General features: G+C 35.4%; 1 protein-coding gene across 5 annotated transcripts; it reads left to right on the top strand.

The window, feature by feature from the left end:
- Positions 1 to 14,446: 14,446 nt before the first annotated feature.
- LOC131070555 (pentatricopeptide repeat-containing protein At1g20230) lies at positions 14,447 to 17,607 on the top strand. 5 transcript variants are annotated; one of them, XM_058006154.2, is made up of 2 exons: positions 14,447 to 16,765; positions 16,912 to 17,607. In XM_058006154.2, exon 1 carries the CDS (start codon positions 14,763 to 14,765, stop codon positions 16,698 to 16,700), a length of 1,938 nt encoding a protein of 645 aa, XP_057862137.2. In that variant the 5' UTR covers positions 14,447 to 14,762; the 3' UTR covers positions 16,701 to 16,765; positions 16,912 to 17,607. The 5 variants fall into 5 exon arrangements, with proteins under 5 accessions (XP_057862137.2, XP_057862132.2, XP_057862114.2 ...); XM_058006149.2 differs by having other exon boundaries at positions 16,907 to 17,607; XM_058006131.2 differs by having other exon boundaries at positions 14,447 to 16,780.
- The last annotated feature ends 1,854 nt before the right edge of the window (positions 17,608 to 19,461 follow it).

Raw genomic sequence — 19,461 nt, 5'->3', positions numbered from 1 at the left:
CACACATGCTTCCAATTACAGTACCAAACAGGGTGGCTAGCCTGGAGATTGTAAGACAATTATCTATTGTCAGTGCCAAACACCTTACAGATTTCGGTAAACAGTCCATCATTCCAGGTTTATTGGTTTTTTCTGATTTTATTGTTAAAAGTTCAAAAAGCTATCATTTACTTCAAAATAAGTTAGACTACTATGGCATGACTCTGGGTGAACCTAGAGAGAACTTCGATCCTGAAGGGTATATAAGAGCTGCCAGGGCGTCACAAAAACTCAAAGCTAGAATACATGTGGCCAAAATGCCAGATGACTTGATTAAAAATCTTGAAAGAGAGGAGGCCAAGGTTTTGAGAGAAAAGAGTGAACTGACTTGGGAGGCCTTCAAATGGAAAAGGGCAAGGGGGATGATAGATGGAAATCTACTTGGAAATCTCCAAGATCCTTTGGAAGTAGCTAAAAGGCTACTTCAACATGAAGTAGAGATCATGCATAGAGTGCCCCCACAATTCCTTCATTTTATTAACACTGAGAAGGATAGTCAACCCTTAGCTCACATGTCACCAAAATCAACTGCTAGTAGTATCCCTATTGATTCTCCTAGAGAAGATTATCCTCCTGGTTTTGAAGCAGAGGTGAATGTGGACACTGGTGAAATTAACATTAAAGATGTCGTCGATATAAGGATGACTGAACATGAAGATTTTGTTGCTGATGATGGATTCGCCTCTTCTAGGGAATTCCTTTCATTTTTGTACCAGTACAAAGGAGCACATGTTAAACGAAGCATGGTTGGAAGACCAGAAGAAGAACAGATGAAGAAATTACAGGATGAAATCAATATCCTCATGAAAGATATGACCCCTGAGAAAGGGAGAAGATTACTAAAAGAGGCCGGTGTAATCATCTTTTCTGGTTGGGATATAAACTCAGCACTTCTATTTGACGGGTTCCTGAAAAAGCAAGATTTGAATCAACAGGTGTTGCCTCAGGAGATAGACAAATTATTCCTAGGCTCTGGATATGATCCCGATAAGAAGGCTCTCCTACAATGGGCATTATATCCAAAGGGGAAGAGGCCTATCATTGTGGATATTGAAGGAACCTTTGGACACCTCATGGTTCATCAGGTTGGAAAGACCGACCCTAGGGTCACTGCTAAATTGAACTTGGATCTCGCCAGATTAAACCTGGACCAGACAGAATTTTTGGTTAGGGAAAACGTTACTTATAAGGGGTTGTATGAAAAATCCAAAGAGGAGAATCAAAAGTTGCAAGCAAAAATATTGCAACTTGAGACAAGGACTCCCATAAGCGAATACACCTCATACCCCACAAGACGTAGCTTGGATGATGTTTCTGATGCTCTATACTGGAAGTATCAAGCAGATAAGGCTACCAAACAGGCAAATAGTATCCAACAAAAGATGGATAAACTGGTCAATGATATCATCGGACATCGATTTAACACCATGCTTTCGCATGTCGAACCATATTGGAAGGTGTATAATGGAACTATAAAGGCATTAACAGAGCATGAGAGATTAAAAGCACGATTACATGAAGTACTGAATAGTGTCAATACAATGACGCCAGAGGAAAAGACTGAAGGGACTGCGTATATGGAAAATCATGTTAAACTTGAAGATACGCTGAGAAGAGATCTAAAGGAATTGGATGATGGGAAACCTATTGGAATGCCCTCGGTCTATAAAGAAGGAGAAGTAATATCCTTGGAGGATTTGCAGAATGAGCTTATCAGCGTCAAAGACTGGGCTTTGTCAGAAATGGATCGAAGTAAGGACATGGCCCCTACCGTCAACCAGATGATATTCAAATATCTGTCGCAAGGAGAAGAATTGAAGAAACAGAGTGCTAGAATCAAAACCTTCAAGGATGATGATTATATTCATCATTTAGGAATTCTTAATCTCTTTTTGCTTAAGTTTGTTAGAAACGTTCAAACTAGCGATTAGCATTTTGAAAAGACGTGTCTTTTCATGAAAAGCTTTCGTTCTCATATATATATGAGAATGGTTTTTGTAATATAAAAAAAAGAGAGGATGAATTAGATAAGAGCAAGATAGCAATGTATGACAGCCTGTAAGTCTTATGTTATACAAACCATAATGGAATACATGTTATAATCAATTGTTTTTCTCTGCATATGTGTTGTGGATTATTTCACTTTCTTTTGGCAATCATCTGTGATATTATCTAACAAGATAAGGTTATTCATATTCTTGAGATTAAATTTATGCTTTATACTATAAAGTTGAAACAAAAGTTTTTCTTGCGAATTGTAATTGTTCCTCGCAGAGCTTAATTGATTGGTCCCTTAAAGGTAGGGTTAAATTCATTCAATCAACATATGATATAAGCATCTATTTGGTTTAAAAGAAATAATAACTGACAGGTCCATAAAGGGATGGATTAAAAAACTGTCTCACAGGCTCGCACCATAAGTCCTAAAGAAAGTACAATGACTTTGTAGCCCAAACAGCAAAGAAGGCACTAGTTAATTACAGATTACACTCATCATTATATTCATCATTTGTTATTTTAAAGCAACAGAAGTAATTAGGAAACATAGAACAAATAGCTTCTACAACAACAATCTTGAACTCATCTGTTATATCTCCATTCAAGGAACCTATGCCATTTCAAGATCAAGAGATATCAGATTAAGATAATAAATCTACTATAAAAAGCACTGGTTATCGGAAACAGCTGGTGAATAGGTATACCCGCCTAGGTCTTGCAGAGCCTGAAGTGAGAGTTAAAATCTGAATTGGTTTGCTCTATAAGTTGGCCAAGTCAATTGGAGGGTTTGATCATAGGAGTTGGCATTTCCTTAGAATCTATCCAATCTGTTGATTTGAGACCCAACACACCTGATCCATATACTACTATTATGACGTAAGGGCCAAGTCAATTTAGTTCAAACTTACCCTTCTTTTCTCTATCTTGTAGATTCTTAGGATTCTCTTTGAGAACTAAGTCACCTACCCCGTATGTTCGAGGTTTTACTTTATGATTATATAGTTGTGACTCATTCGTTGCTGATACACTATTAGATGATTAAAAGAAATTTTTCTATGCTCATCCAATAGTTCTGATTCTTTTAAGTGAGAGACCCTGTAGTCTTCATCATTGATTATATTGCACAAAGAGACCCGTACGGATGGTAACTTAACCTTGATAGGCAAGATGTATTCAACACCATATACAAGTAAGTAAGGAGTATTTCCAATAGGTATGCAAACACTTGTGCGATAAGCCCAAAGTGTGGGGTTGAGTTGGCTATGCCAGTTCGACCAACGTCATCAACTATCTTTTTGATGATTTTGAGGATAGTTTTATTAGATGCCTCGACTTGGCCATTACCTTGAGGGTAATATGAAATGGAGAAATGATGATGAATATGGAATTTATCACAAAGGTCACAAACATCTTGATTTTTGAAAGGACATCTGTTGTCTATGATGATGGAGAGATGAACACCATATTGGCAAATGATATAGTTCAAGATAAAAATTACAATCTACTTTTTCGGTGACTTGGGTGAGAAGAATGACCTCAATCCATTTTGAGAATTATTTTATAGTTGTAATGATGCATTTGTAGTCATTGGAAGAGGGAGGGTGAATCTTACCTAAGAGATTGAGTCCCCATTGGCAAAAGGGTCAAGGAGTGATAATTGGTTGAAGTTCCTGGGCTAGTGCGTGAATAAGGTCTCCATGATTCTGACACTTCTTACACTTTTTGACAATATGATATGAGTATTTTTTCATAGTAGGCTAGTAGTATCTGGTCCTCATCATTTTCTTACCTAAGGTTGGACCACTAGAATGAGCACCACATATACCTTCGTGAAATTCTCATAACACAACCTGAGCTTTGTCACTTTCTAAAAATATAAGGAGAGTACCATGTAGACCCTGTTGATAAAGGGTATTGGCTAAAATGACATAATAGGAGGATTGACAAATGAAGGTACGATGTTGATTATTCAAAAGTTTAGGCGGAAGGATCTTGTCGCGAAGGTAAGTGAAAATGCTACTGTACCAAGGGGAGTCAAGACCAACAACACATATCATTTTTGTAGGAGTGATCTCATATTAGGGAACCAAAATATTTTCCATCAAGAACTCGTAGCGCGTCTCATTATGAGGCATGCCAATCAAAGAAGCAATAGTGGCCATGGCATTTACAACATGATTATTATCCCTCAGAATCTACTCAAAGACTATCTGTGTGAAGTATTGTTTGAAATCATCCACCATTTTCTTGCATGGGATTAAATTTTCATCTTTATTTTGATAGTCATTGTTTTCTTGGCGAATCCAAGTTGAGAGTCCCCAAAAACATGAAGTTCTTGGATCTTCCACTGATCTGCAATTTGTAGGCCTGTTATTAAAGCTTCATATTCTGCTATGTTGTTTGTAAAAGGGAATGTAAATCGATATTATACTATGTTATCAGTATGTATTTTGAGTTGTGTTTTTACTTTACAATTATAATCATTATCCATTAATTTACATAAGAAAATATTTCAAATTTGCAAGTTATATCAAGCTCTCATATTATAGTGGTTACCTTCATTTTTATCAATATGGACCTTACTAGAACTTCACTGGACCTAGGACAACCATCTCAAATCATCAATCCACCTAATAACTCTTTTATCTTCATCATATTCAACCCTAAACCCTCATTACCTCTTCATCTTGTCATCTCGATTCATTATCCCAGAACAAATTTTATCATCGCCCCTAGACCTTAGACTAACAACAAACTCTCTTTCTTTATCATCCTCAATTGACCTATTTCATCTTCTAATCGTAATCTATTTCCATACCTAAGAAAAATAAATATTGTTAATAGTCAAATCTAGATCCTAATCCCCCTTATCCACTAGCTTATATTAAGCTAGCCCTTATCATTTCAGTTTTCCTATCTTGGGAACTTGGCTTGTAAGGAAGTTAAGTAGCAGAAACAACTTCCTACACTAACCTTGAGAGGAGGGTAATGCAAAACTTTTTCAGATCATTACAACAGTTACAGAAAATAGAAATAGATATAATAGCAATCATACCACAACACAGTGATTTACGTGGGGAAAACCCTTTCGGGAGAAAAACCCCACCCTCCAAAAGCAGCTCAACATTTTATTCAGCAATCAAAAACAAATTACAACATACTCGCAGAGCAAGCTCTTAGCAGGAGTACCACTAATTAGAGATTCAGAGGCAACTCAATAGCCATAAGACTCTTACACACAACCTCTATCTCACACACCTCATAAATAGGAGATACAATACAAGAAACCATCGAACGGTATTACAAAACCATGGGCTAAAACCACCCAATAAGGTGTAGCCGACCTTATCTCCCTTCTAGATGCCCTATGACATGTTAAAGCACATATCAACATGTGTCGCTCCCTTTTATAGCTCATTTATGTATCCGATACAAATTATTTTTCCTATTTCAGGAGTACAAACTTCCGGAGGCCATAACTTGAGAACCGGGTGTCCGATTGACGAACCGTTTGAAGCGTCGGAAAGCTCGCGAAGTGCTCTATCACCTCGTAACCTGCTTCACCGGTTATGGCCACTTTTCAGGGCGTTTCAGAGCCTCTAAAGTCCCCAAAATTAAGTTTAAATATTTTATTGCACCCCTCCAAGACGAAAACTTTAATATCTTCAAAACTAGCTATGACCTTGCGACGCAACTTTACCGGAATGCTTATCTAACCAAACAAAAGCTTCAGGGAGAGTTTCACACCATTTCGTGCTCAAATGAAAACTTACTATAAATAGTAACCTCGCATAAATGCAAGGTTGAGACACCATTTTTCCCAACATGGCTACTCCAAGTTAGATTCCAGAATAATCACCATCTCATATTGCTTAGGCACTTGTCAACCCTAATTAATCCATCATTCTCATTTATCAAGGATCTAGATTTACTTGCAAAAAAATTGGTCTTGTCTCCATTAGAACCTCTAGGATTTCTTTAGTGATGCCCAGTTGTATCCATTAGAACCTCTTGGTTTTCCATAGCATTACCAAGTTGAATATATTCTCTCCTCTTGGTTATCCATAATGTTGCCAAGTTGTATCCATTATCTCCTCTTCATTATCCATAACATTGCCAAGTTGAATCCATCATCATCCATCAATCTAACCCACTAAATCCATAATTTCTATCTAGGGTCCATCCTTCCTCATTTTATTATCTTATTAGCACTTTTCACCTTTATCTAATAGACAACATTCTTAGCTATATACCTATCACAAGTTCCCAAACCAAAAAAAAAATTTCTTCCTAAGGGTAACCAACATCAACATCCAATGAAAACTTCTTTAAGAAGTGGTTCATCAAGTACCCTTAGCCAACACATTCATATTTTCATCCCAATTCAAACATGATGAAGAGTTATTTCGATAACCTAGATTCACCAACCTTAGAGGACTTATCCCAATACATCCAAGCTATGGACATAATACATTGATATATCATGAATAATCCAAATATATCATGCAAATGTTAGCTAAATCTGCTAAACAACCCAATGAATTTAATATCTTACAACTCATCCTACAAGGTCCTTCCACATTTCCACATTCTAAACCATAAAATATCACTTATTCCATCTTCTTCTAGTCACCTTGTGACCTCTCAATTGATAATTGTATCTTATAATCCTCCTATTACCTCTCAATCCACTATATTGTCTTCTAATCCTCCTATTACCTCTCAAACCACCAATGCCATCCCTAGAAATCACTTATATATCAAGATCCCATCAAACACAAACCATATCAACACTCAAAATATTTATCTCAAATCCGACAACATCAAGTATTCATGCATTCCACTCAAATTTATACATTGATTCTATTAAACACAACACATTTTATTAAAACCTCAAACCCATTTCATCCACCTATTGAAACCTACAAATATCCCAACCTCTCATCACTAATCAACAACCACCTATACCTCATAATTCCATAATTTTGTTTGCACAAGACATTCCACAAATCAAAGCTACCCTCAAGGGACTTAAAATAGGAGATCAAAAGAAAACATATACTTTCTAAGATCTATGTCCTTACCCTTTCATCTGGTCCATCACTATGATCCCCTTTCCTTAAAACTTTAAAAATCCTAAGTTTGATAAATACAAATAAAATGGATATCCTAAGATACCCCTCAAAGAATTATATATTGCATACCAAGAGGTATCCTACCTTGGTGCATATCTTGAGAAAATTACCTAGAAGCTTAGGAGGATAATCCCTTGATTGGTTTACCTACCTTCTTTATGGAACCATTAACACTTTCTTGAAACTAGACATTGAATTTATCACACAACTTTTCTATAACATTGAACATGAAATTACCATGATGGACCTACGTAGCACAAAACAAAATAGTGGTGAAATATTTCCCTCTTTCATGCAAAGGTGGACACACCTTACTAGTCTATTCTCATGGCCTATTCTTGAAAAACAACTTGTCACAATCTTTGTCCAAAACTTGAATCAAGAAATGGAATTTTATTTATAAATCTATTGTGCCAATTCCTTTTGATGAGATCATATTAAAATTATTAGAAATGAAAAAGCCCTTATAGACAAAGGACTAGTCAAGATCTATAAAGAGAAAAAATATAATAATCAATTTAGTGACAAACCCTAATTTTGGAACATGAAAAATAACATAGTCAATGATGGTGTTACAAGTGCTAAACATGTCCAAAACATTCAAATACTTGCATCATCATCTTCCCAAAATCATCAACTTCCTCAACAACATGTGACTATCCCCAAGGCTCAACCTAGATGAGCTGAACTAGATGTGATTATACACCTTTGGGATAACCTCCAGAGGTTAACCTCCACAAGCTATTCCATTCTAAATCGATCCAACTTCAAGCCATAACACCACTTAGTGAAGATGTACACAAACCTTGTTGGTATAAGGACCATGACTTTTGTGAGTACATAAAACTTCCACTTGCATAAGATTCAAATATTCTATCCAAGATCTCATTCGTTGAGGAGAAATATATGTTAAGACCATATGTCCCCTAGTGAAGACTTGGGAATGCACAAGCAAATTTTTCCTAAACATAATAATGGTAATGCTTTTGTATCTTACACTAGGGTCCCTTATACCTATAACCATAATATTGATTCCCAATCCATCGATTATGTTGTAGGTCATCTTCAATAAAGCCTTACTTATGTAGCTATAGTAAAAATTAAAGCACCTAGTTATGCTATAACTACCTAATGTGGCCATCTTACAATCTAGGGAGCCTCATTCTCCTCCATACCTACAAAAACATTCCTTGACCACCTAAATAAAACACTACCACAAATATCTACTCTAGAGTTACTTTAGTCCTCACTTACATATAACGAGATCTTAGATAAAACAATTCAAGAGTCTCGTATCCGTAATGAAATTAACATTAATTAAGTTCAAGCCATGATAAGGCACTCATCTTCTCCACAACCCTCACATTTACCAATGAATATTTTCCTTTTATCTACCCATCTCACAATAAATCCCTCCATATCAAATCCTTCATCCATAAAACCACAAGCAAACATGTCCTAGTAGAGAACCAATACTTAACCTTTGGGATATTATGATGTTGTATTTCATCCTCAAAAGAGGACTACTATAAAATCTTATGATGATGCTAGACATGAATCCAAAGGTGCCATAAAGTTATCCATTTAGGTGGATTAGTCATTATGGAAACCACATACCAAATTTAGACCTTGACGTCCCATATAAAATCCTTCTTGGCCATACATGAATCCATTTCATGTAAGTCATCCCATCCACGTATCATCAATACATCGAATTACCACACAATGGCATTGAAGTAACAATACTTGTTGACCAAGAATCCTTTCAATACTTTGAATTATTAAAAAATAGATGTTGCCCTTCACAACATTTTCCTACTAATAACAAATCATCATCTTCCACACACATTGATCCTTCCATAGTGAAAGCTTCATCTACTCCATCCACTTCTAACAACATCCCTGAGATAAATGCTAAAATCAATGATATTGGATGCAAATAATATGAGTTACACAACTCTTTCTACATAGGTCAACTCTCGCTATCCCCTAAAACATTTGGTCAACCTAAATCATCGACACCTTCATGTAAAATAAAAATTTGAGGTGCTACTACTACATTCCAATATTAGGGGACAATGGACAAATAAACTATCGACAAGGATATCTCATCTTAGGTATACAACGATATAGATGAAGAAGAACAAAGCCTAAACTTGATCCCCCTACAAAGATTTATCCTAAGGGGTTTTGAATATGTATTGGGATTGGATACAAAGGAAACGATCTCGAGAAAGAAGAATGTGGAATATATGAACCTTTGAAGCTGATTCAGAATGCTGAACATAGTGGGTTAGGGTATGAACCATCTAGTATTGTTTCTACCAAGCCTAATTGCAAACCCATTAAAGAAGTGGAAGCATCCTTTGATATTAATAGCACTAAAGAGAGTACCCATGAAGACTCCATCAAATATATCATCGAATTATTTCAAGATTGACATATCTTAATCGTCTGATATAATCATTTCACTTCCACCCATCCTCTAGACTTGGATCGAAAAGTGTCACCTGCTATTGATACATCTCAAAATAACAAGGTTATCACTACAAGTACAAAATTCCAAAAGCCTTTGTCAATAGGAGATAAAAAATTATGTCAAGAACTTAAAAAACAAAGAAAATTCCTCTACTACATAACCCAATCAAATGCTATTGAAATATGACAATGTCAAAGTCAAAAATCAAAATCCTATGAAGCACAAAAGGCACTAAAAGAAAAATATGTTGATCTCCAATAATGCATCACTTTTCAAAATAAGTTGATCTCCAATAATGCATGCTATAGTAACCATGGTGAAAACCTTGTTTCAAGTGCCATGCATAGTAGTCTCTTTTCCACCATCTCTTAGCATATCATTTCCCCTCCTTGATAAGTCTTATATTCCCACATGATAATAAACTCACACTCATCCAGCTATCCATAATAAACTTAGCATAACTTTTACTCTCATCGAATAGTGTCGTAGGTCATCCCATCCATCATTACCCATCCCTTGTTCACTTTACCCCTTTTTTTGATACAAAAGTTGCACCTTTATACATCCTTAGTATTCAACACACTAATATTGAACCTCCCACCAATCTCATGTATCTTCACCTCACCTCCTTCCATATTTCATCCCACCACAAACAAACATTTTTACCTTCTATCCCATCCTTATCCCCATCGTCATACATAATAAACTTAGGAGCTCCTCATAATTGCACTAAAATAAAATCAAACACTATGTGCATGCATCATACCTTAGTAGGAAATCAAATTTGAGCCTAGCATAGTGAATATTAAATAAATTTCATATCCTTTTGTCCATCATCTTTATCGATCCTATAATCTTTGCCCATAAAGATGTCTCAATCCTAAGTATGGCATAATCCTCATCATCACCTTATCCTATCCTTGGAAAGAGATCTATTGGTTGTATGATATGTTTAATAACGATTTTTTTTTTTTGATTTATATTTTTAACGCATGATTACACCTACTTGAGGCTGCATTGATCTTTTTATAATTTGGTGTGGTCTAATTGGTGTTTGTTGGGGCATCATCTTTATCTTGTCTATTGTGTTTCCAAGATGTTCTTGTAATAATACTATGCAGTTGCTTACCTTGCATGTATAATAATATCTTCTAGCATGACCATTCATCTTTTGCATACCAAGTCATTTAGTACCTTTCATGCACTAGGACCACTATGCTCTAAGTCAATTTTCCTCACATATTCTAACACACTTTTGTGGTGTCAATTATGAACAAGTACAACCCTTTTGTTTGACAATCAATTCCATGAAAAGGCTACCTTGTGACCCTAGTTCCTCATACCTTGGTGCATAATTTCCTTTGCTATATCAAAACTTATGATTTCTCACCACACACTAGAATAACCAATTGATCATTTCATACATCTTCTTTCATCCTCCTCATCTTCCTTGGAATCCCCTTCCATCCCAATCATCTTCCATTTCATCTTCTTCTACCCATATTCACCATCTTTCCTTTCCAATTTGAGAGCACACCTATGCTCTCTTAACCCATATGTCCTCTCGAGGGGGCATCTCATTAACTCATCATCATCCTTCCTATGAATGGGGAATCAAGTTGATATTCCTCATTCATCCCTACCCATTATATTTTATTCTTCTTTAAAATGATGTTACTTCTCCTAGTCGCAACATCTCAAAGAGGGATAAAATATAGACACCTAGAACTGATCCTTCCTAATCACACATAATTTTAGCCTATCCTAAGTTATTTTATTAAATAAATATTTATTATTCATTTAGTAAATTTTATCCTTTATCCCATTCCATCGTAACCATTAATTAAAAAAAAAATTATCGTTTAATTAATTAATTTTACAATTTACCTTTATCCCTTTATCCTTGTCCATTTAATCCTAGACATTCAACTTGTTCACATGGAACATAATTTGAAATCACCATCATGTGACAGATGTCCTCTTCACATGTTTGACTAAGCATTATCCCCATCCATTTCAAACTAAACATCTTATTCCTCATCATTCACATAAATATGTTGTCCTAAAGCTAATCCTTAACCCTAGATCATGTGCTTCATGTGACACTTGCCAAATGATTGCAGTTTTGAAGCAAACCCCAATAATCAATCAATCTTAGCCATACATCTCCAATTTATCCTAGCCCTTGATTTTACCTCTTGAGAATTCTATAACTAGAGGTCTCCAATTTAATTAGTAATCATCAACACACAATCAAGCATATGCTATTATTTTGTCATCTCATCATCATTTCTATACCAAGGTTATGCTAGTTTTTCCACTAAACAATCCGAATCCTTATCAAGAGAAAATCAAATAGAGCTAGAACATGTTATATGCTAGTTTTTCCACTGAACAATCCATATCCTTATCAAGAGAAAATCAAATAGAGCTAGAACATGTTATGTTTCAATCTCATCTAGGAGGATGGAGATAGTCTGAGATGTACATTTGATTTATTAAATTTCTTATGTTGTTTTCTTCAATGAATCTTCCACATCTTCAGTACCTTAGTTGGTTAATAAGATTTATTCACTATTTGCATATGCTTTCATCATATTTTTTTTAATCTTATTTCTTAACAATATCTATGCTTTATTATAAAAGGAGAAATGGATTGCAAATTGGTAAGGGTTGTGGCTAGTCCTTTCCAATTAAGAAGATTGCCACTGATTTCAAATGATAGTATTATTGAGATTTGACATGAAAATGTTTGTTTGAAGGACCTAATAAACACCATTTTCATAGATCAATCATCATGGATATGGTAGTTACTAATGATTTAATGTTAGTTATACATTCAGATAGTGAAGGATGCCTTTATCAATCTTATAAAACTTTTAAATCAATTATATAATGGAATAGTGGAGGATGGTTTTATCAATCTTATAAAATATTCAAATCAATTGCATAATGGAATATAGGTCTAGCTATAAGTGCATGTTTCTCCTTTGTTTCTACATATATAGAATTCTTTGAGTTTCTTAATTTCTTGAATATAACATAATATCATTTTTTTTTTCATGTTGTGTATGTCTTCTTATTTTAGTTTCTTTGACATCATATCATGTAGTAGAATGAATGCTTCTTATTTAAAGATGTATGCATTATTTTCTATTGTCTTATACAAATAATTTTCAACTTCTAAATATGTTTATTTGACGTATTTACCACATTTAAGTTGCTTTATATAAAGATTACTTTCTCTGCTTAAATTTTATTTTTAAATTTTGATATCTATTGGCATATTTTGCATAGGTTTTTAAATATATAGGTATGCTAGTAATAAAAATAAAATTGTATAAAAATAAAACATTAGAATCATTATTGACTCTATAACATATCTTTTGGTAGTCTATAGACCTAGGTCAAACAAATATTTGAACCATTTATGAACAACAAATTAAAAAGCTACAAATATATGATTATTAATAAGAAACCATTGTCAATAAAATGAAAATCTACATTGCTATAAAATGAACATCTACATTGCTATTGATGATACATTTGATCTCTTAGGAGCTTGGTAGATTTGAACTATAATATTATTATGATATCATAATGCTCAACCACATGGGAAGAGTTGTGGATTGCAATTTTGCATGGAATATTATGGAGATAATAGTTTGGTGACATATTAATACCATCTTTGCCATGACCATTATTTTTAAGTGTTCATGGTCTATAAATGTAGCAAGATGACAATTCTATGACACATGGATGAGGGATATGATAACATGCCTGTAAAGAGAATGCATGTTAGTGTTAGATCATATATATTTTTAAGAGAATAATTGGAATGCACCTTTCAATGATTTAAATTTTGAACATATAACCTTGAACATTGAATGTCTCAAATTTTCTATTGTAAAGGCCACATTCAGAAAGGGATATGAAAACAGAAAGGGATATGAAAACATTACTGTAAAGAAAATTTATGTAGGTGTTAGATCATGTATAGTCGTCAAGGTAATAAATGGAATGCACCTTCCAATGATACAAATTTTAAGTATATAAGCTTGGACATGGAATGCCTCAAATAGCCTATTATAAAGGCTATTAGCATGTTCATTGTTTCGAGTTGCTTAAAAATTAATTTAAAAATAATTATTAAAGAAAATCAAGAATCATCAATTAGAATTCTACTTTAAATTCACTTCATAAGTTCAAACCTAATGGATGAAAAATGGATATAATGGCAATGTTATAGAATGCTGCCAAATTTACACAATGGTCTATCTAGAAGTGAAAGTAGAGAGGGTATTCTTCTTGTCAAATGTTTACAATCTGACAATACTAGTATGTAATTTGAAAACAATTGCGAAGAAGATTTAATTTGAAGCGAAAGATGCTACATTTTCATATGGCTACATACAACCAACTGTATAAATAGAAATAGGGGAGATGACCCAGTAGTTGAGCAGCCTAACTTTGTACTTCTCAAAATTCTATGTGCAAATTTCAAATCACTTCTAATTTTTCACAACTTACTTGGCAAGTCCCCTACTTATAACTAAGGTTTCAATATACTTTTTGTCAAAGTGTCCACTAATGTAACATCACATGATTTGTTGGTTTTCAGATCCAATGAATACATTTCATTCAATTATAAATAATTATTATCAACACTAACAACTTTAAAATCACACTCATTAATAAAATATTATCGAAATATTACACATTATATCAAACAGTCCTAAAAACAACTATTGAAATACTCTAAACTATTGAAATACTCTAAAGGGCCAGAGCCGGGGAAAACATTTACTTTTCCTATTAAGCCAAAAGCGAGAAGTTCTTTTGGCGTTTGGTAGTGATAAGGTATCCTCCTGCTCTTCTGTTTTTCCTTCTGAAAACAATACCCTCATCATCAAATGTTTATGATGCCCTAGTTTAAAACCTTGCTGGCTTTCTTGCTAGGAGGGGACATTCAAAACTGATACATTCTATTTCTATGTCCATCTGCGGCAAGAAATCCCTCTAGAGAAGATCAAAAGCAAGTTGCGGTTCAATACTCTAAACCCTTATTCCATTTATGTTTGACAGTGTGGGGTTTTGTTGAATTGTTAACTATGTCATCCATTGCTAAACTCAATGCTGAACTCAGAGCATTGAGTAAATTAGGTCGTTTGAAGGAGGCGATGGACATTCTTCTTACATCGCACACAACTCCCATTCAACCAGTTACCTATTTGCATCTACTCAAAGCTTGCATTGCAAAAAATGCTCTTTCAGAGGGTAAACAAATCCATTCTGACATTAATGAGAGAGGGCTTACATCCACCACAGACACTCTTTTACCCAATATACTTATCCTCATGTATGACAATTGCGGACGTTTGACAGACGCCCGCTCTGTATTCGACGGCATGAGTGAACCAGACATCTTCTCATGGAATATGATAATTGCAGCTCACAGAAGACACGAACTTTATCAAGAAGCATTCGCCCTGTTTCACCAAATGCAACGAACAGCTGTCCATTCAGATCGGATCACCTTCATGCATATTATACCTGTCTGCTCCGACGTGGAATCTCTAAAATATGGTTTGCAGATCCATGGGAAAATCGTTAGGCTTGGGTTTCGATTGAGTATTGGCGTGATGAATGCCGTGATAGACATGTATGCTAAGTGCGGAAGGATGCAGGAAGCGAGAGATTTGTTCGACAAAATGCATGAAAAAGATGTTTTTTCATGGAGTACTATGATTACAGGGTATGCACAAGGCGCTGCACTGGATGAGGCTCTAAAGCTGTTTGAAGAAATGCCTCAGCGAAACGTTGTGTCGTGGACTGCGATCATTGCCGGATGCGTGCAAAATGGGCTTCCTGAGAAAGCCCTTGAGATGTTTCTGGAAATGCAACGGGCAGGACAAAAGCCTAACTCCACAACTTTCGCTAGCATACTTCCAGCCTGTGCCAAACTGGGAGCTTTGGAAAAGGGTATGGAGATCCACCAGAGAGGAATGAAAAGTGGAATTTTGTCAAATATTTTGGTTGGAAATTCCCTGTTGGATATGTATGTAAACTGTGGAAGCATACGTTTGGCACGCGAGCTGTTTGACAAAATACCTCAACGGAATGTGGCGTCATGGAATGCAATGATTGCAGGATACGCTATGCATGGCATTAGTAAGAATGCTCTCGAACTGTTTGAAGTAATGGAGCACTTCGAAAGCAAACCCAACGGTGGAAGCTTCGTTTGTGTTTTATTTGCATGCAGCCGTGCAGGTCTAGTGGATGACGGCTGTAAATACTTCAAGTTGATGAGCGACTCTGATTGCCTTAAGCCCAGGCTGAAACATTATGTTTGTATGGTTGATCTACTTTGCCGTGCTTGCTATCTTGCAGAAGCCCTAAATTTTGTCATCAAAATGCCAATAAAACCCAATGTGATTGCGTGGAAGTGTTTGTTGCGTGCTTGTAGATTACAGAAGAATATACGGTTAGGAGAATTTGCGGCAGGAGTCCTTTTTGAGTTGGATCCTTCAAATGCTTTTCCTTACGTTCTTCTGTCAAACATCTATGAAGAAGCAGCAAAGGGGTCGGATGAGGCTCGTTTGGTAAGGCAAGTGATGAAAGCTAGAGGAATCAAACAAATACCTTGGTATAGTTGGATTGAAGTCCATAAAGTGGTACATACTTTCTGTGAAGAAGACAAATCACATCCACAAATGCATGGGATTTGTGCAACGTTGGAGGAACTGTTTTGTGAAATGAAGGCAGCAGGGTACATTCCAAGTGCAAGATCTATATCGAGTGATGAGACCGAAGAGGGCAAACTAGCGGTCCCCAGCCATCACAGTGAATTGTTGGCAATCGCATTTGGGTTATTGAGCACACCACCTCAGACAACCATTAGAGTCGTCAAGAACTTTCGAGTATGTAGTGACTGCCACAGAGCAATCAAATATATCTCCAAGATCGTTTCAAGAGAAATTACTGTGAGAGCTGCAAACAGTTTTCATCATTTCAAACAAGGACAGTGTTCTTGTGGTGATTATTGGTGATGGTAATTTGAACAGTCTACACAGAACTGCATAATAACTAGCAACACGGTGTCAGGCTAGCAGCGGTGAATAAGAAACAGGTTTATAATCCATTTCCAAAAACATGTTGTTTCTGAGTCTAGATATTCTGATAGGGTATTTTTTAAAGCTGTGTTCTATAATACCACATAATAGTCATGACATTGAACTATTTTTCTTCAAGCCAGTGCAGATGTAAATTAAAATGCTGGAGGAGAAGGCAGAAGAATGGCGAGTGCGAAACAAGTGGAGTTCCCGAAGGAGATGGAAGTGCACTTAACCAGCAGATAATGTGGAGAAGGATGGACAAACACGCCATTGCGTGAAGGCTGAATAATGGAGCATTAAGCTATGTAGTTCAGGTCAATTGAATAGGAAAAACAACACACTAGGATGAAGAGCAAGAGGAACTTACAAGGATGAAGAGTACCACAAGAATCCATGGGAAACTTTAAGATGGTAAGAGAACTTGCCAGTTTGGAGTAGGCGTTGTAATCATGGATTATAAAATGACCAAATCGACTGTTTACTTCATGACTGAAATCATCGCAGATGCTACTAACGACTAAATTTTATGTGATACCCATGAATTAGAAAAAATCTTATTTCTTGAAAGGTTAATGAACTAGCTTTCAGATCGCAAACTGATTAGCCTGTAGGCTACTTATAGTTTGAAGTTTGAGCCGTATACATGTCTCACCCCTGTAAACTACAGTGTATACCACTTACCTCAAAAATTTATGGTATGTATGCATTATGCAGAATTCAAACCTGATGAGGATTATACATTCCCTATTGTTCTCGAAGAAAAGCATTTAGAAAACAAAAGGCAGCATATTAAGGAATGATTTTTAAAGAAAAAACTCTACATATTAGCGACAACTTTCTATATCCAGTTTTACATGATTTGCATGTAGATTTCTATTTAAACACGAGGCATCCCATATTGCTCTCAACCCATTGAAGAATATTATCGACATCTCTATATCAAAATTACAACTTTGTGCATTGTTTAGTAACCATGATGGTTTGCAACATATTGGTAGGTTGAAGTCTTTCAATAGCATTAATTTAATAATATTCTTTTAAAAAGCATGGCATGTATTGGAAATGGAGCAGGGATATGAACCTGTGTTACATGGGGACGCATCCCTACCCCCAAACATCCATCCTCGTCCCTTGAGGCATTTTGGGGATGGGGGATGTTAGGGGACATCCCTAGCGATCCCTCCCAAACTCAGAAAATAAGGAAATGTCTGCAACACGTTCCTAAAAACGGGGATGGCAGGAAACACAGAGGATGCCTAGCCGTCCCCAAGGTGGCTGGGGACGTCTTCAATGTCCCTCAATTGTCCTGGGTGGCTAGGCACTCCTTGCAAATTTTTCATAATGTTTAAAAAACAAATCATTTATAATTATGTCTAGAGGCATCTACAATGACATCAAAATGTCCGTAAACAAAAATCCATTTTCGAAACAATTTGACATGTATATGACAGGTAAATGCATGAAATATGTCATGTTTCAGTTTTTGTGGTGTTATTTTATTAATCCAAATAAAATAGAACCCTCACCACTTGTTTCCAACTAGATTCACAGCTTTTTGCATGCAGGACTTTAATGGATTTGTATTCTTGGTATTTAGTATTTTAGAAGAACATTTATTTTCCAGATGACTCTTCTATTATAAGATATCTCTCTGCATATTTTACATATATTTTTTTAATATAAGTATACTAGTATTAAAAAAAGACTATTAAATATATCATGATAACATTAGAACAGCAGTAAACATTGAAAACATTATAACAGAAGCAATAAACATATGATGACAGCAGTATAACAACAATTAAATTAATTATCTTAGAAGTGACAATAACTGGAGTGTAAAAGCAATAAATATATCATGATTCAGATTCGTAGTTAATAATATAAGTTTTATAACAGTTAATACTAACAGTAATATTTTGGATTTCTGATTTCTGATTTCTGATTTCATTGTTCAAAAAAGTCTCAAATTTCAAAATTCTTGATGTGGTATTAGAGTCAGTTATTATTGTCAGTTGCAAGAGAGATAAAGGTGCATTTGCCATAGTCTGTACCGTGTGGTATTGTGTGAAAAGTACACAAAAATAATTTCTTTTTGGAATGTTGTGGACGTTGCAGACTTCTGCAGAAATCATCCAGCATCATTTTAACATTGACATGTTATATTGGTGCTGTTATTTTTCTATTCACTTACTTGTAGAAAACACTCTCTCTCTCTCCATAGATATATATATGTATATTTCCATCCCCTTTGAAAAATTATATATATCACCGTTCGCCTGCCATCCTCAAAAAATGGCCCTTGGAGTGCCATCCTCGAAATGCATCCCTTGCCATCTCGTCATCCCTTTCCCAGAAACACATGGAACACAAATGTGAACTAATTATTTTCAAACATGATCTGTGTATCTATCTTATTGGATTCAAAGTGGACCAAATGGAATCCTTTTATTTTCTTTGCAACGAAGTACCTATAGGATACAAATATATTTGATGGGGGATCCTTTTGCTTCTTGGATATACTATTTGATCACTCTCCATCCTATTCCCAAGTTCATATATTAAGCATCCATGTTCTTGGTATGAAAGTTTGCCTTCCATTTACATGAAAAGCCCCACACAACTAGATTTTCACTCCCAATCGGTAATCAAATAGTATGTCAACTGTTGCTCAATGTTGATGGCGTTTCAATGC

This window comes from Cryptomeria japonica, chromosome 9, assembly GCF_030272615.1.
Source record: "Cryptomeria japonica chromosome 9, Sugi_1.0, whole genome shotgun sequence".
Lineage (NCBI taxonomy): Eukaryota > Viridiplantae > Streptophyta > Pinopsida > Cupressales > Cupressaceae > Cryptomeria > Cryptomeria japonica.
Note: the sequence above shows the minus strand (reverse complement) of the source record. Positions and strands in the feature narration are given on the sequence as shown.